Genomic DNA, 27,495 nt, shown 5'->3' with positions numbered 1-27,495 from the left:
TCGCTGAGACCATCTTGAGAGCCTGCTGGCGCTGCCGCGGCCTACCTCGCTGAGACCATCTTGAGAGCCTGCTGGCGCTGCCGCGGCCTACCTCGCTGAGACCATCTTGAGAGCCTGCTGGCGCTGCCGCGGCCCGACCTCTCGGAACCCCCCAGCTCGAGGATTGAGAGCTGTGCGTAGGGTATCCCTTCTTCCATCCCGGTGGAGACTGTCCCGCTACCTTACCCCCCTTTACGAGACTTTACGGATCCCTCGATCTGCCTGTATATACTTCCAAGAACCAGCAACCTTTATTATCTATAAAAGCTTAAGAATTTGACCTCCTGTGTGGTGTCCGTTTGTAGTGTTGTGATTACTCTGCTGTACGATCGTAGGAGAGGACCCTCACCCAGGAGGCCTCTCGGTAACGCTCGGCTACTTTTCGAAGGAGAGGTGGACCTAGGGGTGGTCAGTCAGACATCTTCTGCCTCCCCCGGGGTCGCTTTTCTAACACTTGGGGGTGAAGGCAGAGTCCAGCTCTCCTTCAGCAGAGTCAGAATGCAGCAGACAGCAGGGCAACAAACAGAAACCAGGCCTTCCAGATCAGCAGGCCAGTTAATTGCTTTAAGCAGCACAGCACTTCTTATGACAGAGCTTCAGTTACAAATCCAGTAGTGTCTGATTTTAGGGGGGTCACAGACCCAGTACTTATACCCAAGAATGCCTTTGATGTGGGGGTGACTTCAAAGCAGCTCTCTGAATTGCACATGGATCCCTTTCAACCTAGTCCTGCCTGCCAGGCAATCTTTAGGGGATAACCAGTCCTTTGTGTGGGGAAAAGACATAGCCTATTACTGTGAAGTGTTCGCCTCACCCTTCCATCCTGCCAAGGCAAGACCATCTAAATACAGATATATGTGGATGGGTACACAGCCATACCTATTCTTTATGTGTGTGTCTGTCTAGAGGGAATGAAAAAGTGTTGCTGTCACCCATCCCACAAGTGTATTGGAGACAGGCTGTCAGGCAGAGAAACATTCACTTTCTATAAAAGGCATTTCTAAACAGTAATGGTAATCCAACTTCACCAGTAAGGAGGTTTTATCATTGCCATTTCAAACATATGAAACATGAAAAAATTACTTCTCTCTGATCAGCAAACACAGCTTAAAGGATTATTAAGGGAATTCCCAATGCTAGCTTTTGAGAGGAGTAGGCCTCGCAGTAGTGAAAAAATAAAATCGGCTGTTTGTCACTACCTGGACACGAATAACATAAAGGTACATGTCCTACCTTTTTACTAAATAGTACTTTGCCATTAGGGTTACTTAGGTCCTACCTGAAGGGTGACTTATGTACTGAAAGGGGAGGTTAAGGCTTGGCAAGTACTTTTGAATAACAATGTCGAAGTAGCAGTAAACTGCACACACATGCACTGCAGCGGCACGCCTGAGACAGGTTTGAAAGGCTATTTGTTTTGGTGGTACAATTGGTGCCGCATGCACACTAGTAGCATTTGAAGTACAGGACATGGATCGATGGTATACCACTTGACAAGGTCCATGTTAGGAAATCAAATATGCCAATCAGGTATTCATCAATGCCATCTTGTTTAGGGGAGAATCACATGCACTTTTGCACTGGTTAGCAGTGGTAAAGTGCTCAGAGACCTAAGGCCCAAAAAAATATTATTTCCATTAATTTAAGAATAAATCCTATAATGGCCATGTACCTTCCTAGTCCTCAACAAACTAGACACATTTCTAAGCAATGAAGTGTGGTACTTGGGAATAGATACCTGTTTTTGCTCCTGTTTACAATTCAACTGTATCTTTGTGTATTGAAAGAGGAGAAACTGAACACAGATACACATGCCACACAGCCAAAGCCCAACCATGATAGAGGCTGGTCATCTGTTGGAGTTTGGTGCAGGGCTTGGCCACATATTAAAGTCACATTATAGTTAGGTAAGGTTATAAGGTAAGGTAATAATATCTTACTTAAATGAAAAAAGGACACAGAAAAGGTAACGTGACATTATAGTTAGGGCTGGTAATAATATATTACTTAATGTTAAATACACCAATAAAATTCACTGAAAAAGAAAAGTTAAACCAACGTTATAGTTCGGCATGGTAATAAGAATTTAGGTTACATTAAACCCCTAGAAACTGTAAAAACAATGTTTAAAGTGGTTTTATATTTTGGCTTTACAATTATATATTTTATTAGCGTTTAAAACAAAGACACTTAAACTCACCTGTTATAGTTTACTGAGCTAACTACAACTTGTGCCCCATTATGTAATGATAAGGACCTCACATATTACATCACTCATGCCAAGTTCAATGACATCGTAGGGCCTATTTACGAGTCTGGTGGCCCAAGAACTGCCAGACTCATGGGGCGCAGCTGTGGCATCCAGCCACTACGGCACTGGCACTCTGATCATCCTATTACAACTAGGGTGGTCAGACCCCCATTGTTCCGCTGTAGCAGCCAGGGAACTACCATTCCCTGGCGTTGGTGCTGCGGGGTAGAGGCAGCAGTATGCTTGGCGGGACCGTCACGGTCTCACCAAACATATTAGGAGTTTCCTTCAGCCAGTGGTGTCATGGAGGTTCCCACTCTATGAACACTGTGGCGGAGAGGAAACAAAGAGGCCCTAAAGGGCTCCACATGGGAATGCATGCAGGGTGCATTATATGTGTCCCCCTGTGTGCATGCACCCTGGTTCCTTCATAGCATGGACTTTACAGTCAATGCCATGCAGAAACGGTGTTTCACATTCCAATTGAGGTGGCCATTTTCAGAGGCACTGTTGTGGGAATGCCAAAAATAGCCCCCCAGACACAAGAATCGCTTGTTATCTGGTGGGCAGCGTGGCAATGGGTTTGGTGGTGTGGGAACAGACCACCAGCATGGAGGTGTGCTTCCACACCGCCAAACTCGTAATCAGGCCCATGGATGACATCACTGATGAAATCTCAAATGACAACTTTTACAACATCTCTGATGACATCATCCAAGCTCTGCTCCTTAAATTACTCCAAACACTGGTAGATTTCTTTAGAACACACAGTAGGAAGTAAAAGTCCCATAAACAAATACAGATCAGATTAATTCTATGTTCATTGGTGCATGTAAGAATGGAAATTGTGTAGTGCTAGAGGCAAGTATATATCTATGTAACTGGCAAATTTCAATGGTATGTGTACACACATATCGAATGGGCTCTATAATTTTGTCTTGGCTGAATATTAGTTTATAGGTGTACACATGTACAAGACCTTAAGAATTCCCATGAGATTCTTGGCATTCTGTGCCAAACATCACAAAGATAGCTTCTTGTAATTCTCATGCGAAACACTAAAAATAAGATTCCTTTTAGATCTTTGAGAGGGAAGGATGCTAGTTCCATCCCCTAGTGAGTTTGTCTCTCCAAGGACACTCTGGTTGAAGTTTCAGTTTATTTCAAATTGACTGGGTGTTTCAAGCAGGGAATATCCCACTCTTACCAGACATACATGCAGTGCTACAATTGACAACATCTTAGCTCTATCTCTGCTGTAGATCGTTATGTACATCATGCTGTTTGTTCTGCAGATTGTTATTGAATAATTGTACTATTTTAAAATGTATAATAACCTAAAAAATATATTAATATTCTACTGAGAAATGTAAAATGTTTTAAATTAATTAAGCACATCAATTTAGTAGACACCATTTTGTAAATAATAAATAAAAATAATATGTTAGTGAATGTGAGAAATTTTTAAAATTATTGTTAAAATATCATTTCTAAATTAAAACATATAAATATTTTATTATTTGACATGCATTCAATTGAATGTTTTATCGTGCAGTAACAATGGATTTTATTAGATCTAAGTTCATAATAACTTCTAAATTAATTTACACTTATTTTACACATTACGATATTTTAAAGATCTCTATACAAGGGAAATAATCTGCAATATTTCTTCCTTTGTCTAAAAGGTGGATTTCCTACCTTGGTGTCAAATATCTCCACCAACAAGCAAAAAGCTTCTTGGAGTAACTTAACACTCTTAAATTCTGTTTGAGAGGTCGGAGAAACAAGGGTTCACCCAGTTGTAAATCTCCACACAGAAATGTTGAATAGCAAAAAATTGGAGACATACACCTAGATATTGTATTTGAATAAACACATGAGAAAATATGCACAGGTAAATTACCCTTTTTGAATTGACTCGAAGGACTCGGGCTCATAGCGTCTGGGTAAGGATGGATTGCACAGTACAATTAAGTATAATTACTTTTGCACTGGGCTTAGATGTATATAATTGGAATTATTTGTGCCACAAAAATGTAAGTAAAAAAATAGTTAGAGAAGTACCTGGAATAAGGTGATATATGATTGGAAGAACATTGCTGCCTGGATTATTCACATTCTTTCCTTATTTCAAAGTATTTTAAATCCTAATATTTTAGTATCTAGACTGCTAAAATAAAATCAAGTTGCAAAGAGAAAACAACACTGTTATATAATATTTCCCAAAGAGAACACAAATGGTTCAGAAGTATATAAAATTGCCTGTTGGGTGCACAATAGGAAATACATTAATTCTGCTGTGTTTTTGCTTATTACATTGAGGGAAATTAGAAGGCACTGGGTCACTTTCCTGAGAAGTTGGAGGGTTGATTATACTCAAATTCTATAGACTCAATAACACATATAATATGCATACGTAAGCTGTGATACTGTCTTAACCCTTTATTTTTCGATTATTTGTTCTTATAAGGCAGCTGTTGATTTAGATGTGAATTAGAATCAGATTTGAATTTTGTTGGCCCTTGTGTCTCATGAAGTTGCAGCCAGAAGATGATCAAAACAATATTGTGTGTACTTGTGACAATGTTGCATATATATATTTTGTAAAATATTGAGTCTTGTAATTTTATAAGGATATTTTATAATTTGTAGAGGTATGATTTTTTTTAATCAACTGTCCTATAAATATATTCTGATGTGATAAAAAACTATCCTTGCTACAGGGATTTTAGCATTTATTGACCAACTTTTGGTACTGTTGTTGGGAATGCTATACGTCTGTTGACCTCTTCTCACTGTTATGAGAAATTGTTAGAAAATTTAAAGAATATTTTAATACCATGTCAGAGTTTTACTGATGCTTTTTGGACCGTCTGTTAATAGGTATGCATTGTAATGAAATGCAGATTATATGACTGTGTTATCTCTCCAGATGATTGTTGTTTTGATTGATCTGCAAATTATTGTTTCTTTTTTTGCAGGCATGCTGGAGTTCAGCCTCTTTGGAATTTCATATGTGAGTTTTATTGTTATTCTTTAATGTTATGAATATTCAATATTTTTTACAAACCTATTAATTATTGTAAACCTTTATCTTCAATCCAGACGGGAGCAGATATCTGCGGCTTCTTCGGGGATACAACACGTGAATTATGTGCCCGATGGACACAATTGGGAGCATTTTACCCATATTCTAGAAATCATAATGGGAAAGGGTCTAGGGTAGGTTAAAGTTCACTTTTTATATATTTTGTTTATTATCAGTCTTTACATTGAGTTTTCATTTAAAGCCCTTGTACTACACAGGTTATTGTCAGTTAATGCAATGTACCACTTTGGGAAAGCATGTACATATCAAATCAAACGTCTTTCAACTATTGACTTAGGAATAGAATAACAGTAATATTGAAACAAGAGGTATATTGTCATCAAACATAGGAACACTGCATGCTGCCCCCAAAGAGTTGCCAAACAGGAGAAAAAAAACTTAAAGCAGCCACTGTCAATTTAATGGACAACGGCTGCTGTAAAATGTTTTCAATTTAGGAAAGCAAATGCCTTGATGGTGGTCCCCAGCTGCTTTAATGCTACTATCTCTTCACTTGCAGCCAATCACAGATTATCACAATTTCCTACCTGCCAAATCTATTTCCATTAGATTATTTTGAGATCACCTGAAAATAAAAAATGTTCATATGACCTATTAGTGCAAAGGCCACATAGCAAATTAGATCCCATTCACAAACCAGTGATTGTGCAAATTGCACGTCCCTGGTGTGTGAATAGGTAATGTACATGAGACAATCTAGCCTAATTCATGGATCAAAAACCAAATTTGTGGAGGAAGTCATATGACATTAACACAATAAAATGGACTTATGATGCCTATTTTAATGAGAATTAACCCCAACGTTCTGAAAGACTGGCCACCACACGTCCAATTACCAACCTACAAAAACTATAATATGTCAATCTCACATAAGTAATCTTTTAACCATTATATGGATGAGCCAGAGCAACGTCTTCTCATGCCCTAGGGCTGCTATCTACAATTATATTTTTCCACGTATTTTCATATTGTGTCCACATATAAACTAAATGTGATCTAAAAATTTGATTTCTGGATCAGGGAACCATAAAGGGTGGAGCATTTACTCTCACAAATGGGACATGCTTAAGTAGAAAATCTACTAGTATGATAAATCATTGGGTTTCTAACCAGCACATTTCCTACCCTAACAGTTGTCAAGAGAAGGGTGTATATGTTCATGAACTAAGTGAGTGAGCAATAGCTCCATGGCCAAATACAGATTAGATATAGAACTGAATATAAATAGGCTAAATTTCACATGATTCAGTTCCAATAAATGCACCCTCCTTAATTTCCATACATTCCCCTGAGCTGGTTACACGGTATCTGTAGGTGCTGATCAGTGGCGTAACAAAACTTGAGGGGGGGCCTCTGCAAAGTACAAGCAGGGGGCCCCCCCACGCTCCGGACCGAGTCTGGCGCTCTCTGGTCAGGGACCTGCCAAAGCCTGAGCGGGCCCTCGGAACTCAGGCCCCCAGCACAGCGGGGGCTGGAGGGGCATTTGTTACGCTGAGTTGTTCTTTTCTTTCTTTAAACACATAGGATTAATCTAAAAAGTTTACATTTTTTGCAGAATACAAAAATAAAAGTTGCCAAATAAAAAAGTCAACAGTCAGAAAGACAGATATTTCACTTTTGAAAAGTAGATGTAATCACATGTGTTTTTCTCGTTTTAGAGGCAGGATCCAGTTGCTTGGGATGCTGATTTTGCAACTATGGCCAGGAATGTGCTTAATACGAGATATAAACTTTTGCCATATCTTTATACTTTAATGCACGAAGCTCATACCAAAGGCAGTACTGTAGTTCGTCCATTACTACACGAGTAAGTATTGTTGCCAAGCATTTTAAGGACTACTGATTAATTGATTCTGTTCAAGCATTTTGACCTCCAAAAGACTTCCCATGGCACTCATTTCATGTCGGATGTTGCAGCCATTTTTATGCGTAGATTAGGAATCAGAACGGTCTATGAAAAATGTTTATTAATGAAGCTTAATTCGATTTTTTGGGCAATCCATAGGTTGCATAATTTCTTGTTTTCTCATACCCACTCCGACTGGATAGCTGTCTCTTGCTGAAGAGTTGAACTGAGTAGTATCATCTTGCGGGAACTGCTAAACAAGATGTCTGATGTATGTGCTTTGCTAGCAATGTTCACCAACAAACGACTTAGAGAAAATAGACAGTGACGAGGAAAAGGTACACAAAACACTTCATAATTCCGAGGAAACATATGGCAGAAAACAGAGATTTCAAGAAAAAAAGCATTACGGGAATCCCTATTTAATCCATAGTACACCTCAGGATTAAATGAAATATGACGAAAAATTGCGAATTTTCTTACCACCAGTCACAGTTGTGTCATTTCCATACTATACAAAGCACCACGGGTTGATAATATGTAAACCTAGGGAGTCATTTAGACTCTGCGGGACAGCATGCCACCATGGTGGGTGGGGGCCATGGACTCCACCACTAGGGTGGAGGACCGTTTGTCCTAGGTGAGAGGTCCCTGCCTGCCTGGCAGAAATATTGGTGAAGTGAAGGGAGTCAACTCTGTTGAACCCAGTGAGTTTTCTCCCTCACAGTGAGTGCAATTTTCCTGACAAATTCTGCCATGTGTCTTATGGTGGACAACAGCAGGGAGAGAAAACGAATTTGCCCAACTGTAAAGGGTGCAGGATGACCTTAAATGTGTACTGGCAGTGCGTTGTCATGCTATCCTCCCTTGTTTGCCCATGGCTCTCTTTGCTTCCCAATAAGCACAGTCTCTTATTCTCCCTGAACTACACATTTGGCTGATGTGTTACCGACTGATCTATTCTGTGTGACAAAGTTGATAAATGACTGAAATGTCTTTCTTACTTTTCATGCAGGACCAGGGGATCAAGGGGATATAAATACTAAAAAGAAGGTGTTTGAAATGTCAAAGACAGATGTGGTTTATTGCATCCAGATTAGTTGCTTCTAGACTACATGAATCAGAATTCCATGCTATTTGCTAACAAGATTTTAGCCAGATTTTACCTGCCAAAACATTGTGGGCAAATAGCACCGCCTGGGGGGCTTTTATGCACATAGACAGTTACCAACCAGCTTGGAATCCTCTTTTAGCTCCAAACACAAGTATGCACCTGAAACGGAATTAGAACCTTTGTTCTAAACAACAGGGCCTTAGTCTTGGTTAAGTGTGAATGTTGGAAGTGGTGTGCGAGAGGTGGAACTGGAAGGAGCCACTTCTGAAAGGCAGAAAAGACTATTAGTGACTTTTCAGCTGGAAAGTATGAAAACATTGTCAGTGCAAAAGTTTGAACAGAAATGTAGGGTACATATTGTCCACAATGAGATAATAGCAGCATTCATTAACATTCAATTTTGTGGTTTTTCAGTTTAAGATTAATTTTTGGTTACAAAATATAATTTTTCTGCGTTGTTCTTCGTTTTGAGCATCTATTTTTTTTAGAATTGTGCGTTTTGATAATTCAGCTCCTAACCCAGGAAAACATTTGAATGTTTGTGTTAATAATATTTGTTTACGTGTACTAAAGTTACGAGTGTGGAGTTTTCGCACTCGGGACAAAGTCTTCGCGCTGCAATGTGGAGTGCAGAGACTCAGCCCCCAGAGCCCAGACTCCCCACTTGTAACTTTACTACATTTAAGTTACCAATGTGAATCGGGCACTATGTCTCTGCCCTCATCTAATATCCAGTATTATGTATTCAATATTTAGGTTTGTGGAGGAAGTCGAAACATGGGATGTATACAAACAGTTTTTGTGGGGACCCGCCCTTCTTATAAGCCCTGTGCTGGATGTAAGTCTTCTTTCTCTATTCATGCAAGCTAAAAATAATTTTAAACCTATACAAGTTTTTGTATATATTTCTGAGGCTACAGTTGATTGTTTGTGGTTATTTTACAGATTGGTGCAGATACTGTCAATGCCTATCTTCCTAATGCACGTTGGTATGATTTTTATTCGGTAAGTTAAGAAACCTTTTTGGACTAAAGATAAAATAATGAACTTTAAAAATGCATATCTTTTACAAATGTTTATGCACATATTATCATGGTTAGGACATCTCACTGATGTAGATTCTGCACAGCATCTAAGATTCTGTTTGCATTACAGCAAATATGCTAATCAGTCACAGTGCAAAAACTTCAGTAGGATTTGAATTATAGCTATCCTATTAAATACTGGTGAGGTAGCGATTTAATTTGCTTATCACAGTCAATGGCTGTGAACACTGGAGTCCAGTGAGGGACAACAGACCCCCTTCCCTATATTTGAGTTTGCAGAATGCTAAATTGGCAGCCACTGTACCTTAAAATAGACATCAGTGGCATTGTTTGAAAAAATCAAGAATAGTTCGAATGGACATCATGCGGTGCATGAAGCAGTCACCTTGACCAATGCCTACTCCTTCTGGTGTCTGCATGAAACATAAAGCATTTGGAAGCTGTCCATCACAGACAATTTCCATTTTGAGAATAGGCGTTAGTTTCCTTGAAGTGACAATGTTCATTTAGCGGTTTAGAACTGCAGTTGCAAATTATTGATCCATTTTATTGTAAGCTCCAAGGAGTCATAATGTATTCATTGCAAGTCACCAAGACATTTGTAGCTCGTAATGTGCCTTTTGTAAATTCAAATTGAATTTGAGTACCTTTTGTAAATTGTGATTGAGGTTCTCGCGATCAGAAAGCCTTCAATTTCTGGAAATGCAGTCTTTGTGACTGTAAAAATCGTTGACTCTATTGAGTCATGGTTATTTTTATACGAATTTGTAGGACACATGCCACAGTGTGCATTTCCTAATGTAACTATAAGCACTATTTTTGTGCCAAAGTTTATATTTCACATCACCTGCCCTAAGAAATGTATACATATACAATGTCCAGTATAGGGCATATTTACTAATGTTAACTCCTTCCAAGCTCAGGACGGCTCCCGGCCGTCATGAGTTACAGTAGACCTGTGCTCATGACTGCCGGGAGCCGTCCGAACGTTGCTGCTACGCCCACGCGCGATTAATTCCCCGCCTGTGCGGGATAATTAATCACTGGGCGGAGTTCAGACGACTCCCTTCCGTCATGAGCACACGCCCACTGTGACTCATGATGGCCGGGAGCCGTCCCGAGTACCTGAGTGCCAGGCCCAGTCCCGCCCACGGGGGAATTTGCTGCGCGGCGAAGGGGTTAACGTGCTACGCTAAATTGCGTGAAATGGAGAGAGCACCATATCTACTAAGATTTGGTGCACTACTGCCCCCGCCTAGCACTGAAGTGCTCCTGAGAACCTACACAGGCACCCGTGTGCCATGGTGCTAGTGATGCCAGCATTATTGGCAGGATGATGTTTGTGTTTGTGCAGGAAGGGATAACTTCATGCACAAAAACAATCCTTAGAGGCAACTTACTCTATAAGTGTGCTGCAGAATGCAGCGCGCATGGAAAGAGATAATAACAAGGAGAAAAAATATATTTCTCCTTGCTGTGCCTCTCTGTGCTAGGCACATATTTTTGTTACAATCCTAGATTTACTATTTTTTTATAAATCTAGGATTGCATCATATTCCTTGGGTGGCTGCACAGGACCGCCCATGCTCCAGCCTTGAAAGGCCAACCACTATGAAATATACCGGAGCAGGGTTATATTAACAAGAGAAATTGAAAGTTTAAAACTTCTCAGCTAGGATGCAATTGTAGGCCTGGAGATAGGTTTGCTGGATCACTGCTGTGAATGGCACAATGGGTGCTGTAGCCCACAAGTGACATTTAGGGGCCAAATCTGGTCTCGGTCAGAAGGGCACTGAATCGGGTTCGCTATTAGCAGACCCAATCCGGAGGCTGAATTTCCGTGCGGTACGTACACGGGTCCGGACGTCGAAGTACGATGCGAACAATCATGAAATCTCTGTCCGAATCATTTCCGAACCGCACCGTACGACTCGGCCGTAAGCTAACCGTGGCACGCAATGGAGAGGTTTCACGACCGAGCTAGTACGATGCTCAATTCGGACAGCCTGATCAAGTCGGAGCTTCCGGCACGCAATAGCTCCCGGAGATGGACTTTGGGGGTCCGCATCGGACCCCCTGTTACCCGCAGCCTTACGACTTAGACACAGGGAGAGACCCATGGGTCTTCCCAACACAGGCATATACGGTGCGGATGGCACCGGTGCGTACCCACTGTAAGGGGCGAACTTGTCCGCAACATACCATTTCAGTCAATGGGAGCCCATGTACGCGCCGTACGACCAGCTCCCATTGACTTCTATGGGAGTCCGACCGAACCGAGTCCGACAGTATACGGCTGCATCATACTCGCTCGGTCGGACTGTAGGAGTCCGGATTGGTCAGAAACCACCCCGGATCCGGCTCGGTCGGAGTGATTTCCGACCCAGATCGGAATCAGCCCCTTAATGTACAAGCCCTGGGATGCTCTCCCATATACTAGGAGCCTCTCAGTAAGTTAAATATCCCAATCAGGTGTATATTTCAGTCTGCTAAAAAAGGAGGAGTATAAGCATGTTACTGTTGGTAAGCAAGTGAGCAGTGCTCTATGGCCAAAAAAACTTCAGTTCAGCAAAAAGGCAAAAAATCCACAATGGTCCTTTCGAAAGGGCGCATTGTTAACATGAATCTACAATGACAGCAACGTTAGAAGTAGGTATGTGTGAAATGTGTGTAATTTGATATAATGCCATTTTTAGAACTTTGACAAAAACATGCATAATTATGTGAAATGCTTAGCTGCATTTGTTACCGTATTCTTAAACTTTGAATGCAAGACTGTATTCTGTGCTATAAAAATAGTAAAAAAAACAAAAGCATCATAAACAACAGCATCTCATGCTTTTCTGTTTTTGTTGTACCTGTGTGTTCACAATTCATTTATTTGCACAAACTGCATTAGGTGTTATAGCGTAATTTCAGGAATTTCACAGAACAATAGTAACATGAAATTACTAAAATTATTCTGATTATGCTGGTGTTACCCACATGTTTCCCATGCTTAACTAGAAAATCAATATTTTAATTCCATTACACCATGCTCTCCCTGGATAGTCGTAACTGCACCTTCATGCATGGTCCATTTATTGGTCAACCTACCGAAAGATCAAGTGTTCATAATTTCATGACTTGCACCCCTTTTAAAAGTAGTACCCATCCAAGTCCTGTTGTGCCTTTATAAGATGGCCAGAGTCAGACATTCAGGGTACAAATCATCATATTGGCATAAGATTGGAGAATGTGTGGATCTGTTTCCATTTTTTGGTTCTATCAGTTAGGAGGGCCACTCGCAAATGAAAAGGCAGGCGAAGAACATTTGTTAAGATCCTAATCACAACCAAGGGTTATCTTGTTCTCAAGACAGCAAATGAACACACACGAGAAACATTTATAAATCAGGGCAATATCTAGAATGAGCCCTTTACTTGGCTGTAGCTAATTTATGACTTCCAAATGCATCCACAGATGCTAAAGGTTAGTTTAGGACTACTTCAGAATGTCCTATTACTTCCCGGTAATCTTCATTACTCCTGGTCCTGTTGTCCTCATCCCATTCATTAAACAAGTTAGATAATACTATCTCACCATCACAAAAAAGAATGAAGGGATGCTGGCCCTACCCCACCTCCTCCCACCAGGAGTACATAAACGTCCTATAACCAGAATTCCCTCTGAACTACCATGTCAGAGGTGAAAGCCGGCAAGCCTGTGAGGGAAGGAGGGAAGTATTGAATGGGACGAGGACAATAGAACCAGGAGTAATAAAGATTTCCAGGATGTAAGAGGAAATTACCCCCAGGTCCCTTCTGTCCTCGTCCCATTCAATAAACAAGTGAGAATACCCAAGCAACAACCGGCATTCATCAAACAACAAACCAACAGGACACAGGGCACACAGTAACACCCAGTGATGTTTTGGAATAGTCAAAATTGGAATCCAGGAGCACACAGCCTGCAGTACCCCAAACCAAAATTAACATCCTCCCCCTGCACATTCTTGATGCGATAATGCCTCACAAACGTATTAGCGGATGCCCAGGTAGCAGACCTACAGATCTCAGACAAAGAAACCTCCCCGAATCTCAGCCCAGGAGGCCGCCATCCCCCAGGTTAACCATCCTTGCACACACACCAGAGGAGGGGAACCCAAAAGGAAGTAGGCCATCATAATGCCCTGCTTCAGCCAGCAACCAATCGAAGAAGAAGAAGCCTTCCCCCCATAATAGCAAACCCCAAGAGACATAAACAGGGAGTTGAACTTCCGAAAAGGACATGTGTGATCCAGATCGATAAGCAAAGCCCAGCAAAAATCAAGCAAAGACCAAGGAAGGTCATCACCAGACGTTAGATCAGAGCACAAAGCAGGCAACACCAACTCCTGGAAATGATGGAACTGAGAAGGAACCTTGGAAACAAAAGAAGAATCCAACTGAAGGACCACCCCATCTGCCGAAAAAGACAGAAAAGGCTCACGGGCCATCAGAGCCCCCAACTCCCCAAGATGTCTGGCCGAAGTAATGGCCACCAAAAAGGCCACCTTCAAAATCACAAACTTGATTTCCGCCAACAGCTCAAAGGGAGGAGCCACCAAAGCACCCAACACCAAGGGGAGGTCCCAAAAAGGAAACAAGGGCTGACCACAGGCCGGGCTAAAGAAAACCCTAGAGCAACCTAGAGATCAAGTCATTCACATCCCAAAAATTCACCCAAGGGCAACGAAAAGCCTTTATTGCAGCTCACTGAGCCCGTAAAGGGGAAACAGACAACCGTTTCTCAAACTACTCCCAGAGAAATTGAAGAACTCCAGGCAGGGAGCAATCCAGGAGGGACAAAGACAGAGCATGGCACTAACACTGGAAATTCCACCAATGCTGACTATGGGAACTGAGAGTTGAAGGCTTCTAGGACTCCTGCAGAGTCAAGGCTAAACGCTTGGGGAAACCCCTGTTGTGTGGCGTTTTAGATTCCAAATGATTTTTCCCGATTCATGCCCTTATATAGGTACACTTTCCATTGCCCTTATATAGGCATAGAAATCCAGTCCTTATTTAGGAAAAGCCCATGCTGCCCAAATAGAGGCAGGGCTACTTCCATCCGTTCATCAACGTCACAACGATTTCTTGGAAAACCGGACTCCTAAGCAGAAGGGACTTCCCCTAGCCTGGATATTGATTTCTCCAAGAAACTCATTGTTATGTATGAACAACTATTCCTTAGGGGTTCATACATGACGTTCATATGCCTGACTTTACGTCAAAGCTGGAATTCATAAACACCTTCAAGGTATAAATATACCTGCACTTCGGTGCAGTTCGACTACCTTCTTGCCCGACGCAGCTCACTACAGCAAGTGCGAAGGAAGCCGACTCTCCAGCTGACGCACTGAACAGCAGCTGACATCCTCCTGCCAAGAATCCAGCTCCAGTGTTTCTGACTTCCCTTGTGGAGTGCTGAGAAATCGAGTCCGAGACAGAGATACCAACCTCTTTCATTCTAAGGTATGGAGCTGATTAAAACCTAGTGAAACCTTTGGCAGTTCTTGGCAAAAACTAAACTTATCTAAAAGACGACACCTACTTCTTCCCACGTACTAGACTTAGGTTAGGTACACTGGGGTAGCCGCATTTTAGAAGCACCAGTTGAATATTTTAGCCTGTGTTATTTATGTATGTATTTTTAAATGTCATAGCACTAGACCATGCTATTACAGTATTATTTTACTGTTTGCGCTGTACACATTATACTTCGCATTCTGTCTAATGATTGTAGCAGTTCTTATCTCTTGCATGAGAAATAGACTGTTCAATAAACCCTTTTATTGAAAACGCCCATCACACTATTTCTCTGCAACTCTGTAGAAACGATGCATGCACAATTGACTGAGTGAAATATTTATCTATTGTTTACACAACTCTGAAGATATTTGTTCCAGTCCTAGGGAAACAAAGTTGTCATGTTATATGGTTGTCAGAGACTAATCCCTTCTTGTTTATTCGAGAAAGTTTCGAGTGACCTCTGAGCTAGCTGACACACACAATTAAGTTTAAAATACTCGATAGAGACATACTGACCTCATTCCTATGTCACATCTATAGGATATATTATTCCAATGCGCAGAGCCTATTGGAAATATAGGAACTACACTACACCCCAACGCTCTTACCTGTGCCTCTCAATGTCCAAACTGACAGCCACAGCCACAGGAGGAACAAATTCTGGGATGACCCTATGGTAGATGGATAGTACATGACCACTCAAGGACCCTGAACACCCAACAAGCGCAGAGAAGGAAACTAAGACTTGTGAGGCTTAAAAGGGGCCACCAACACCACCTCCCGAGATTCCATCACCAGGTGAGTCAAAAACCTGGGGATCAGGGCAATGGGCAATCCACCCCCTAAGCCCCCTCCTTACGGATCCAGGAGCAGAAGTGAGGAAGCTGAGCGTTGTGCCAGGAAGCAAAGAGGTCGACAAAGGGAAGACCAAACTTCCTGCACACCAGCCGAAAGGCCTCTGAAGTCAGGGACAACTCCCATGAGGCAGGGAAATAACGACTGAGGGCATCCGCCACCTCATTGTCCACCCCCAGATATGAACAGCTGACAGACAACAGATTCCCCTCCACCCAACAAAACAATGGAATCACTACCGCACTCAGGGACTTGGACCGGATTCCCCCCTGAGGATTCAGGTAGGCCACTTTTAACATGTTGTCAGAATGCACCACCACATTGCAATTCAACAACAGGTCTCAGAACCCCATGACAGCCCGGGACACAGCCACCAACTCCTGCCAATTCAAAGAATGCCTCCCCTCCAGGAGGGGCCAATGCTCCTGAAGTGAGCCGGATTCCAACGTCGAAAGCACTGGCATCCGCCATCAGGACCACCATGGAAGAGGGCTGCACTGTCAGACCCCTGGAGAGATTGGTCAACACAGTCCACCAACACAGGGCAGGGAGGATAGAAGGAGACGCCATAACCATGAGGGCCAAATTGCGAGACAAAGGTTCCCAATGGGCCAACAGATGCAACTACAGAGGCCGGAGATGAAACTGTGCCCAAGGCACCATGAACACTGCCGCAGCCATGAGACCCAGAATCCTCAACCAGAGACAGACCGGGAAGGAGGATCCCACCAAGAACTGTAGAGTAAGGGAACGCAAGGTCACCGCCCGTGAGACAGGCAGAAATGCTCGGTTCAGATCGGCAGGAAAGCAGGTACCAATGAACGTTAAGTCCTGCGAGGGCTCCAGTTGACACTTGGGAAGGTTCAGTATCAAATCATGAGCCCTCAACCAGAACACACACAACTCCCGATCTATTAACAACTGATCCCGAGATTGTGCTTGGATCAGCCAATCACCCAGGTATGGATAAACAAGAATACTCTGAAGATGGAATGATGCCACCAATGGCACCACCACCTTGGTGAACACCCTCGGGCCAACCTCAAGCCAAAATGCAGAACCTGAAACTTATAATGATGGTCCGAAGGCAAAACCTCAGGAACCTGCGAGAGCTGGGGTGAAACGGGACATGATAGTATGCGTCCAGAAGTTCTAGGGTGCACAGGAAATGACCTAGGAGAACCAAAGAAATCACTGGCTGAAGGGTCTCCATTTTGAAGGGCAGATGTACCATAAACTTGTTTAGGGCCTTTGAATCCAGCACCAGACAGAACTCCCTGTCACTTTGGGCACCAGAAACATCAGAGAGTAAAACCCCCTCCCCGTCTCCAGAAGTAGCACCTCCTGAATCACCCCCTTCACCAAGAGAGACTTGATCCCCAAAGACAGTTCGGACCGCTTGGTGGGACAAGGCGGCCAAGGAGTTGGACAACCACTTGAATCCGCAGGAGGCTCCGAAAATGCCATGAGATAGCCTAGGTGCACAATGTCCAGCACCCATACTTCCGAACAGGATCACACCCAAGCTGGGAGAAAGAACCTCCGACCAACAATCTGGGACCAGCAGCCAGATAGTCAGGAACGAGTGTTTGGAGGGGGGGAGTTAGCTTTCCAGTCCCAACCGATACCAGAAGAAAACCTCTCATGACCTCTAGGAAACGGCCTCAGAGAGGGGGGACTAAGGAAGGATTTAGGCTTAGAAGAGAGAGCCGCAGCAGAGGGCTGCTTAAAGGAGGAGGAGTACTTCTTTTCCTTAAAAAGCTTATGCAACCAGCACTCCAATTCCTCTCTAAACATCATAGTCCCTTGAAAAGGCAAGCGCAGGACAGAAGACTTATGAGCATAATCAGTCTTCCAGACTTTCAACACCAGATTTCAGCGGACCGCCACACCAGCCCCCCCAGAAAGGTCTGAAGCCCTCACACCATTGCAGGACACATCAGAAAGGAATTCCACCTGTCCGTCAATATGCTCCAAATGTCCAGAAAAGTCCAGAACAGTCTAGAACAGTCAGATGTATCATCCAGCGACTGATACAGAGCCTTGATATCCGAAAAGAACGACTGAGAATTATAAGTCCCATCAATGCCTGCCCGCAGAGCCAGATGGGAACCAGAATAGACTTTCAGAAGGGAAGCATCCACCTTCTTATCCAAAGAATCACTGCATTCTTAGCCAAAGAAGTCTGCATCCTCTGCCAAAGAAGTCGGACCCACCAGACTCGCTACAAATTAATCAATTGGAATTGAGTTCGGAAAATCCTTTGACATATCCTGAAGAGGGTACAGTTTTGCCATGAATATGGGAAGCATGATACGATGAGGGTCCTTCCACTCCCTTTTCAGCACCTCGTTGATGTTGGGATGGATTGGCACATCCACCACAGCCGAACTCTGAAACTGGTGCAGCAACAAACCACCAGACGTGCTGGGGGCATCGTCGCAAGGACACCCCATGTTGGACTTGACATGCTTCAGCAAGTCCGGCAACATCTCTGGATCATTGTATTTACCGTTATGCTCCTCACCCCCATCCAATCCTCCTCAGAGTCAGAAGAATGAGATAGATGAACAGGAAGAAGGCTCTTGTAACAGGGCCCTCCCCATCTCTTGCAATGTCTCCTTAATTAAACATTTGATCCAGGCATAATGGAGAAGAGGAAGAAGACTCTGAATAGGAAGAAGAGGAGCGATCAACATGCTTGCGCTTCCTGGAATGCTTCCCCATGCTCGCCAGCACCAGGATGCCAGCCACCAGTTTCCAACAGGAGCAGGAAGACTCAGGAGGCCCCTCAACCAGGAACCAAAAAGGCTGACCCAGCTCACCATGCTCCCTCCTGTGAGAGTAGACAAAGTCTCGCAACTAGAGAAAGGTTTGCCCCCAATCGGAATGTAAGCAAGGCAACAGTTCAGAGATTCACCAAAACCCGGAATTTGGACCAGGGACCTTCAAAACTACAGGGTAACTGACACCCAACAGAGAGACATGAGGCCAGCTGGATGAAAAAGGCACACCAGGAACTGCAGCCAGAGCCTGAAACAGCCGTCAGAATGATTCCAACCACAGGAGTCCAGCCCGAACCAGCCACAGCCGAGAACAGGCCAGATGAGGTGTAAAGAAAGCAGCTTGCAACTCACTGGGCTGTGAATGCACAAAATAGCTGCCAACCAGAAGAAATCCAATTATAGACACCGCTATGCAGTACTTACACAGGCCGGTCTTTTAAGGCACCCCACAACACAGCCCCATAGCCGACCGTCCAATCAACACCTGACTTCCTGCACCATCCCATTCCGGAAGTCAGGCAATGCAAACCTGGAAGGGAACCACCTCCCTCGAGCAATTGCAACCAGGAAATCGCCCGGAGAAGCCTGAAGAGATGATTAGCAGAACCCACGCCTCCTAATGGGAACGACAACCCAGGAGACGCGGCGCCGATTCTCCCCATAGCAAATTCAGAATGTCACCAGTAGAAACAGCATGCCTCCCCCCAGGCCACACAGGCAGGAATACAAGAACACCAGTGACGTCTCCGCAGCCCAGCAGGAGAAACATAAGTATACAGGAGCCCCTCAGCTCCTGGTTGTCCTATTCTGTTGGTTGACAGAAAAAAGAATAGAAGGAATGCTGGGTATAGTATATTTATGTTCTCCCTTTGGGAGGGGGTGGGGTAGGGCCAGCATTCCTTTCTTCTTTTTTTCTGTTGGTGAGATAGGATTATCTCACTCGTTTAATGAATGGGACGAGGACAGGAGGGACCTGGGGGTAATGTAAGCCACCCAAGATAGTTACTTACATTACGCAATGCATATCGATCTAAAATATATTGCTCAATAAAAAATACCCTAAATTATTATGATAATTGGCATAGTGCCAATGAATTATTTAGGTCATAATTACCCAGCTCAGAAATGAATAGGAATGTAGGAGTTGACCTAGGGAGCTGAAAGGTTCAAAACATCCTTTTTTAATTTGGAAATTTAGAGGAATACATTACAGCTTGTCCTGATCCCAGCACCTTACAAGCATCTAGAGATCAGGTTTACCTTCAGTTTTCTCAATGAGAGTGCAGCTGTACAAAATAACATAATTGTTCAAAATGTGAAGTCCAATTGGTCCAAGGGATATTATGTTATTGCTCTTTGTTATGTGTGATAGTAATCCCACACGCATGCCAAGTTTATTGCTCATTAATAGGAATCTTAGATTTTTGTTTGTACCTTTGGGTAAAAGCCTTTTTACGTATTGGTAATATATATGGGTTTAGTGCCCCCCCTCCCCAGCATTGTGATGCTGGTTCCCTTTCAAGGTATTCAAGTGCAGATTGTTGACTCTAAGCACTCGAATGTAATTGGAAGTGAAAAATACTGCAATCAGGTATTAACCCTTTAAAGAATCACACCTCGAGACTGGCTTGTTTCTGTAAGTATATCCTTACTTGATCCTTAGATAAATGTCCCACAACATTGTGCCCAATTTTATTTCAAGGATATTTTTGTTTTTGGCCATTTTCACCCATTGCATCTCATAGTGTCATACTAAATGCTAATATTTTAAATTAAGCTAGCAGGATCCTTTAAAATCTTTATGAGTTAACTTTCATATTGTTCGGTTGTTAAACAGAACACCTCACACATTTACTCACAAGGGCCAGATGTAGCTAGACAAATACCTGTCGGTAACGGTCGAAATTCGGTAATTTCGGCCGTTACCGACCGTTATTTGGAAAACGAGATGTAGGGCCACCTAAAATACAGATTCAGTCATTTTACAGATGCGGTAAAATTACAGATTCTGTAAAATTACCGAATCTGTATTATGAGATGTAAGTAGCACTGTAATCGGTGCCACAAGGCCTAAGGAATTCGTTATATACCACCAACTAGAAGTTGGTGGTAATTAATGAAAAGCCTTGAAAAAGCATTTATTTTGCTTTTCAAATGCTGCCGTGTTGCAGACATACATGCCCTTAGGGCATGTATGTCTGCAACATGTGCACCCATACACGATTGAGGGGTGCAACAGGGTGTCAAAGTGACACCCTGCCACCCTTCAATGTTTCCCCCAATTACCGAATCGGTATTTACCGATTCGGTAATTGCCATTCATTCCTATGGGCCTCCAGGCCCATAGGAATGAATGGCAATTACTGAATTGGTAAATACAGATTCGGTAATTACCGAATCTTACCGATTCGGTAATTTAAAAAGAGAAATTACCTACATCCCATTTACCTACTCTTAAATACCGAATCGGTATGATTCGGTATTTAAGAGTAGGTAAATCGAGATTACCTACATCTGGCCCTAAAACTCTAGCCATGCCACCAAATGTGAAGCATGAACCCATTGCAAAACGTGTTAAACTTTTTGTAGTGGACAGCGGGACACAGCCTAAAGGCAAGTTTCTCCCAACCGTATCTAAGTACCAAACTATGAAATTGTGCATTGCGTTCACTGAATATTCTTCACATTCTACAACCACACATTTTCTCTTCAGGGGGCTCTGGTTGCAGAAAGAGGTCAGTGGAAACTATTAAATGCTCCTTGGGACCACATAAATCTCCATGTCCGTGAAGGGTATATAATTCCATGGCAAGAACCAGACCAAAATACAAAAGACAGGTAAGTGCATGTTCAGTTTTAACACTGCTTAAGACAAAGATGAAATTGTATATTGTAAATGAATTAATAGACAGTAGCTTATGTAAACAAAAATGAATGGCATTATTATAGGAATAACTACAACGTTACGCCTTACATAACATGTTTCCTGTCCTATATTGCCACAGGTAGTCACAATAGGCTAATTTCTGGACGTGATATGAGCAACATTAGCTCAAAACATCTTAAAACTATGAACATTTACAATAATGCTGCCAAGTTGCTAACAAAATAGGACGAGGATCAATTATATCGTAAATCATCCTTTAACTAAATGTTATTTTTTAGACTTCTCTTATTTTCTCTAACTTTTAACATTGATTATCACACACAGACCACTCCTGTTGAATTTGAAGGTATTTCTTTCTCATTCAATTTACCCAGCATATCTATAACCAATATAAATATGAGCCTTATTACCCATTTAACAATCACTTATTTAGTTGGTCATTGTAGAAATATTCATGCTGACCAATTTAACCCTTTGAAATTTTTATGTTTGGACTATGCGTTTTGTACTTCTGCTATTAGTGAGTCTTACTATCTTAGACTCACTCATAGCAAGTTCTGTTAAAATAGATTAAAGTACAAGCCACTAGTGTCCCCCTTTTAAAACAAACTCTGGTGCTGCGCAGCTGGAGTAAGAGGTTTCGTATTGGTTGCATGTGATTATTTTCACATATGTGTACTGGTGAGTGTGACTGTCATTGAGCTCAGGCCAGTATCTGTGAGCAGCCAGCTTCTTGCAGAAGGGAACCTTTATGGCCTGCAACTGACCTGTACAGGATTTATAGTGTGGGTGGTAAGACATGGTTTAAGTCTACAGTACATCAATGAAAGAGATGTTCTCATCCAGGTAACCTACAATGTAGAAGAAACCTGAGAGTGAAGATTCAGTTCCCCATGATGGCAGGTTTCCTTGACCGTCTGCTCAGAAGAGTACAATCATTTTGCCTTACCCTTTCTCAGAGTTTTGTGAGGACCTGAAAATTAACAAATCCATTCCAGCATTCCATCCATGCCAAAGTGTGTAGATAGTCATACCCTGTTTGAGAGCTGTGCTAGGACTTCGCTCTATTATGTGGAGATCTATTTGATCCTCTTGTTGACCAGCTGACTAACTAACTTGGCTTGGTACAAGGGGCAGAGACCTGGAATGTGATTAGGAGTGGAACAAGAGTAATATGAAGGTTCCTAAAGTACAAGATCTGTGAGTATTGACCTACACTGGGGATCGATTGATACCTCATTTAACCCTGTAGGCCTAAATGGGGTGAAACTGTACTTAAGCAACGAGTCTGCCTATAATGTGCAAATTCAGTTAAGCATCACAGATTGTCCATAACCACTACACACCTACTATGAATGCCCACTCACAGTATACGTGTATAAAGAAATGCAAGAGCACCCTGACTGTCTGCTCCAAAAATTACAGGAATGGTCTTACCATTTCTGAGAGTTTTGGAAGGACTCTGTGATGAACACATCTATTTCAGCAAATAGTCAGGTCCAAAGTGTATAGCTATCTGATCATACCCTGCCTGAGAGCGGTACTAGGACATGGCACCCAGGGCGTCATAATCATAAGCACTCTTTTCTCCTGTAAATCCCGACACTGAGTGTCTCTTTACTATCAATATATTTATATGATAATTCTTTGAAGTTTGAAAATATATCTCACTTTTGTAATAATTATCACAGCATTTAATTTTTTCCAACCTACTGGACCATTGTTTTTCTTGAGATACACTCACATTATCAGGCATAGCCCAGGCCACTACCAATCCTTGAGAGGTCCCTTCTGCAACAGGCTACCAGTGCACAGATACTAGGCTGCAAAAGACAGTAGCCTCACATGTTTATCCCTCACATGCACACATATGTGTGTAATCAATCCAGAGCTATGCAATCTACTGTGAAACTCACACATCACACTCAGGATTCAATGCAAATAAAACAGGGTTTTATTAGCACAAAACTGGAACCATGACATTTTGACTCCCCATTGCGTCTTGATCATATGATGCTTGATGGTGACCTAGAAACAGAAGGTTCCAATAGACTTCTTTGGACTGATTGTAGCTGGACATGCCCAAGGAGGATGTAGTCCAGAATCCTGTAGGATACACAGATGGCCTGCACATGGCGAGGAGAATGTTGAACCTGGGGTGTGCAGGAAGGTGGTCTAGTCCACCTTCAAATTTGATAGTGTGCTGCTGGAGCAGAGAACACTAAACTTTATCAAGAAACTAGCAGGCATTCAAAGGTCAGGGAGTCATTATCTGATAATCCTGGTAGCTGGAGAACATTACCAGGAGTGAAATAATGCAACAAACCTATTCAAATTAGACAAACCGTGCTATAGATGGTCAGCCCTTCTCAATGGGTCCAGGGATGAATACAATATACTGCATCAAGTAGTTATTTCAGTTATTCTCTCAGGTAGGGCCAGTGAGCTAGGGTGATAAAGGACCATAAAGTGTCATTGACCATTCACCACAGCCTCCTTGTAAAAGGGTAGGGCACCAGCCTATCACCCTTCCCAACCTGTCCCTAGGTTTTCCTCTTGACTTGTTCTCACACTTAGTATCTCAGCACAGTAATAGCTGAAGGCAGGTAGGAGTCAAAGAGAAAGTCAGTTTGCCAGTTGCCATTGTTAAGAATGATTCAAATTAGCTAAGAGCTGAATTATATGAACCAGGCTTTGATGCTCCCTTCCTGTGCCTATTCAGTGTTTCGTGGGTGTCTCAAGTGGTTAAGGGGCACCAGTTCCTGGAATCATAGCGAGGGATATATATTATCTATCAATATCTCTATATATTTACTGAAAAAAACAAGGGTTACAGGGGCATTAAAGTTAGTCTCACATTTCATGTGTACAAAAACTAGGGAAATTCAGCATTTATAGTTACCTGACCTAACTCTAACTTACGTCCCTGCAGTGCACGGCTTATGACCTCGCATATTAGATCACTCATGACATTGTCAGTAACATCACTCATGACATCAGTGATGACATCTCAAATGACATCAGTGATGACATCATCAAATGAGTGTAAGTGATGTATAAGAGTTTATGATTGGTAAACATATATACTAACCAACTACAAAAATTAGATTAGTATACTAGTTGTACTAACTGAGTGATACTATTTATATCATAAGTGATCTATGTGACTATCTGTATCAGTGTGTGAGTGGGTACCTATATGGCTGTTCTTTGGTGAGTGAGTGGGTGTTTGAGTGGTTGTGTGAGTGATTGCATGGGTGTGTGAGTGGGTGTCTGAGTGGTTGTGTGATACGTGACTGGGTGTGTGAGTGGATTTGTGGGTATATGAGTAGCTGCATGGGTGTGTGAGTGGGTATGCGAGTGGGTGACTGAGTGGCTTTATGGGTGTATACATGAGTTTGTGAGTAGCTCTGTGGGTGAGTGACTAGCTGTGTGACTGGCTGTTTGGGTGTGTGAGCAGGTGTGTGACTGGCTGTATGGGTGAATGACTGGGTGGGTATGTCAGTGGCTGTATGGGTCAGTGACTATGTGAGTGGCTCTATGGGTGGATGAGTGGGTGTGTGAGTGATTGGATGATTGAGTGGGTGTCTCATTGTCTGTATGAATGAGTGATTGGGTGTGTAAGTGGGTGTATGGGTATGTGAGTGGCTGTTTGAGTACGTGTTTGGTTAATTAAGTTGGTGTGTGAGTGGGTGTATTGGTGAGTGAGTGTGAGAATGACTGTATGGGTGAGTGAGTGAATATGGGAGTGTTTGTATGGATGGATGAATGAATGGGTATGTGCGTGGTTGTGTGGGTGTATGAGTGAGTGTGTGAGTACTTGTATGGTTGAGTGAGTGGATGTATTGAGAGGCTGTATGGGTGAGTGAGTGGCTGTATGGATGAGCAACTGGTTCTATGAGGGGCTGTACAGGTCAGTGAATGGTTGTATGAGTGAGTGAGTGGATCTATGGAGGAGTGAGTGGTTGTTTGAGTACTGGTATGGGTCTGTGAATTGGTATGTGAGTAGTTGTGTTGGTGTTTAATTGGTTGTATAGGGGTGTGTGAGTGTTTCTCTGGCTTATATAATCGGTGATCTCATCAGTGATGTCATTGTGATGTCATCAGTGATGTCACTCACTGACCATGCCAGGATTGATTTAATCTGTAGTATCATAAGCAAAACACCCTGACACCCAAGGCCTCCGGGGGGCACAGGGGCCCCCAAAGGCCCCCCAAAAAATTTTTATTAAAAAATGATGCATGCGCTCCCTTGCTGGGCCAGAGCCTGGGGGAATTCCGATAATAAGGGGGGATACTCCTGCCCCCTTCCTGCAGCTGCTTAATGCCCTGGGAACCACCAGCTCTCCAGGGCGTTTTACTTAATAAATGGGGGGGCCTCTCAGACCCCCCAGGCACCAGGGACCACCACCTCCCCTGGGCCACAGGTGAAACAAATCAGTGGGGGCCTTTAGGACCCCGTGCCCCAGAGACCCCCACCTCCCCGGGGCTTGAATTGAACAAAATGCAGGGGTTGCATGCATGGCAACCTCGGTGCCCTGAGGACCACCACCTGCCCTGGGTAAAATATGCAATAAATGTGGGAGAAGCTTCCATCCCCCACACCCCCAGGGACAGCCATCTCCCCAGGGCAAAATAAAATAATAATGCAAGGGGACAACACAGCACCCCCGGCAGTCCCCGGCACCACCACCTCCCCAGGGGTTAAAATGAAATTAGGGGGGGCCATGAGGCACCCCTGCAGCCCCAGGGGCTGCCACCTCCACGGGCTAGATGCAAAACTTAAATCAGGATGCCCCTTGGATGCCCCATGCCCCGGGAACCACCATCTAAGCAGGGCTTGAATTGAAAATAAATAAAATAAAAAAGTACATACAGCCCAAAAATTAAATTTTCGACTTAATTTACCTTTGTAATTAGTATGCACAGCATTTAAAGTTGAAAAGGTGTGTTCTTGGAAATTCAAAAACAGCGTAAGAATATGAGTTTTTAACTATTTCTATATGTTCCTAAATTAATGTGAATGTTGGCTCTTTCTTTTTTCCCCCTCCAGCCGACATAACTATATGGGATTCATTGTTGCCCTGGATCCTGCAGGAATGGCACAGGGACAGCTTTATTGGGATGATGGAGTAAAAATTGGTGGGTACAACGTGATGTGTCATACTTCTGCATAGTGATTCAATTATTTTACTGAAGTGAATATGCATCATATTTGTTTACTTGGACACAAAAAAAGATGCCTACACATATCATACATAGCATAGCTGAGGGGTGAGAAAGTTGGTGCCATGAGCTGCACTTTTGCACCTATAAGTGCAGAAACTGATCCTTTTTTGTTACAGACATACAATGCAAACTTCATAAATCATGAAGGCTTCATACCATCTATCCCAGAGTTAGTTGTGAAAATAGGACTTTTAGGTTATGAAACCTGACTGCATAACGTTAGTAGCAAAATTCTATTTGCAGTGTGTCACTTGCCACTGCTGCTGCGAATCGAGACTTTTGCATTGTTCTATCTAGGACCATAAACAAATGAATTCAGAAAGTAATCCGAGCAATATGCATGCTTCACTCTTTGTTTTCAACATTTCACCCATCCTTTGTCAATATCTTGATGGCTCAGTTCACTCCTATAGCAGGTCGTGATTTCTTGACAAGGAACAACTATCTTGTACTGTCCCAAAACTGGCTAACTCTCCCGTATGAATGTGTTGATTACCACCCAAATCCATATTCGAGGCATTCACTTATCCCACTGTCATGCACTCAGTAAATCAAGGAACAGCAAAGGTGTACTCAATTACATTTATATGTTTATTTAGCAAGATATTTCCCTTTTCCATACTGAATTTTTAATATGGGAAAAAATGATACACCACATTTTATTTACCTAATGTGATACTGTTACACTGTAGCTACAATTGTTAACAGTTTAAAAAGTATCCACGAGCACGTTTCTGTTTAACACATTCTTATTGCCAAATGTTGTTATTTCTGTTTC

General features: G+C 42.7%; 1 protein-coding gene across 2 annotated transcripts in view; it reads left to right on the top strand.

Moving 5' to 3' along the window:
* SI (sucrase-isomaltase) overlaps window positions 1–27,495 on the top strand; it is a 645,776-nt gene that overhangs the window by 597,963 nt on the left and 20,318 nt on the right. For both annotated transcript variants that reach the window (XM_078665617.1, XM_078665618.1), the window contains exons 62-68: window positions 5,275–5,309; window positions 5,399–5,515; window positions 7,061–7,209; window positions 9,119–9,200; window positions 9,308–9,367; window positions 21,315–21,439; window positions 26,542–26,630. In XM_078665617.1, coding sequence (XP_078521743.1) covers window positions 5,275–5,309; window positions 5,399–5,515; window positions 7,061–7,209; window positions 9,119–9,200; window positions 9,308–9,367; window positions 21,315–21,439; window positions 26,542–26,630 — 657 coding nt within the window. The remainder of the gene's footprint in view (window positions 1–5,274; window positions 5,310–5,398; window positions 5,516–7,060; window positions 7,210–9,118; window positions 9,201–9,307; window positions 9,368–21,314; window positions 21,440–26,541; window positions 26,631–27,495) is intronic.

The sequence above is a fragment of the Lissotriton helveticus genome, chromosome 11 (genome assembly GCF_964261635.1).
Source record: "Lissotriton helveticus chromosome 11, aLisHel1.1, whole genome shotgun sequence".
Classification (NCBI taxonomy): domain Eukaryota; kingdom Metazoa; phylum Chordata; class Amphibia; order Caudata; family Salamandridae; genus Lissotriton; species Lissotriton helveticus.
Note: the sequence above shows the minus strand (reverse complement) of the source record. Positions and strands in the feature narration are given on the sequence as shown.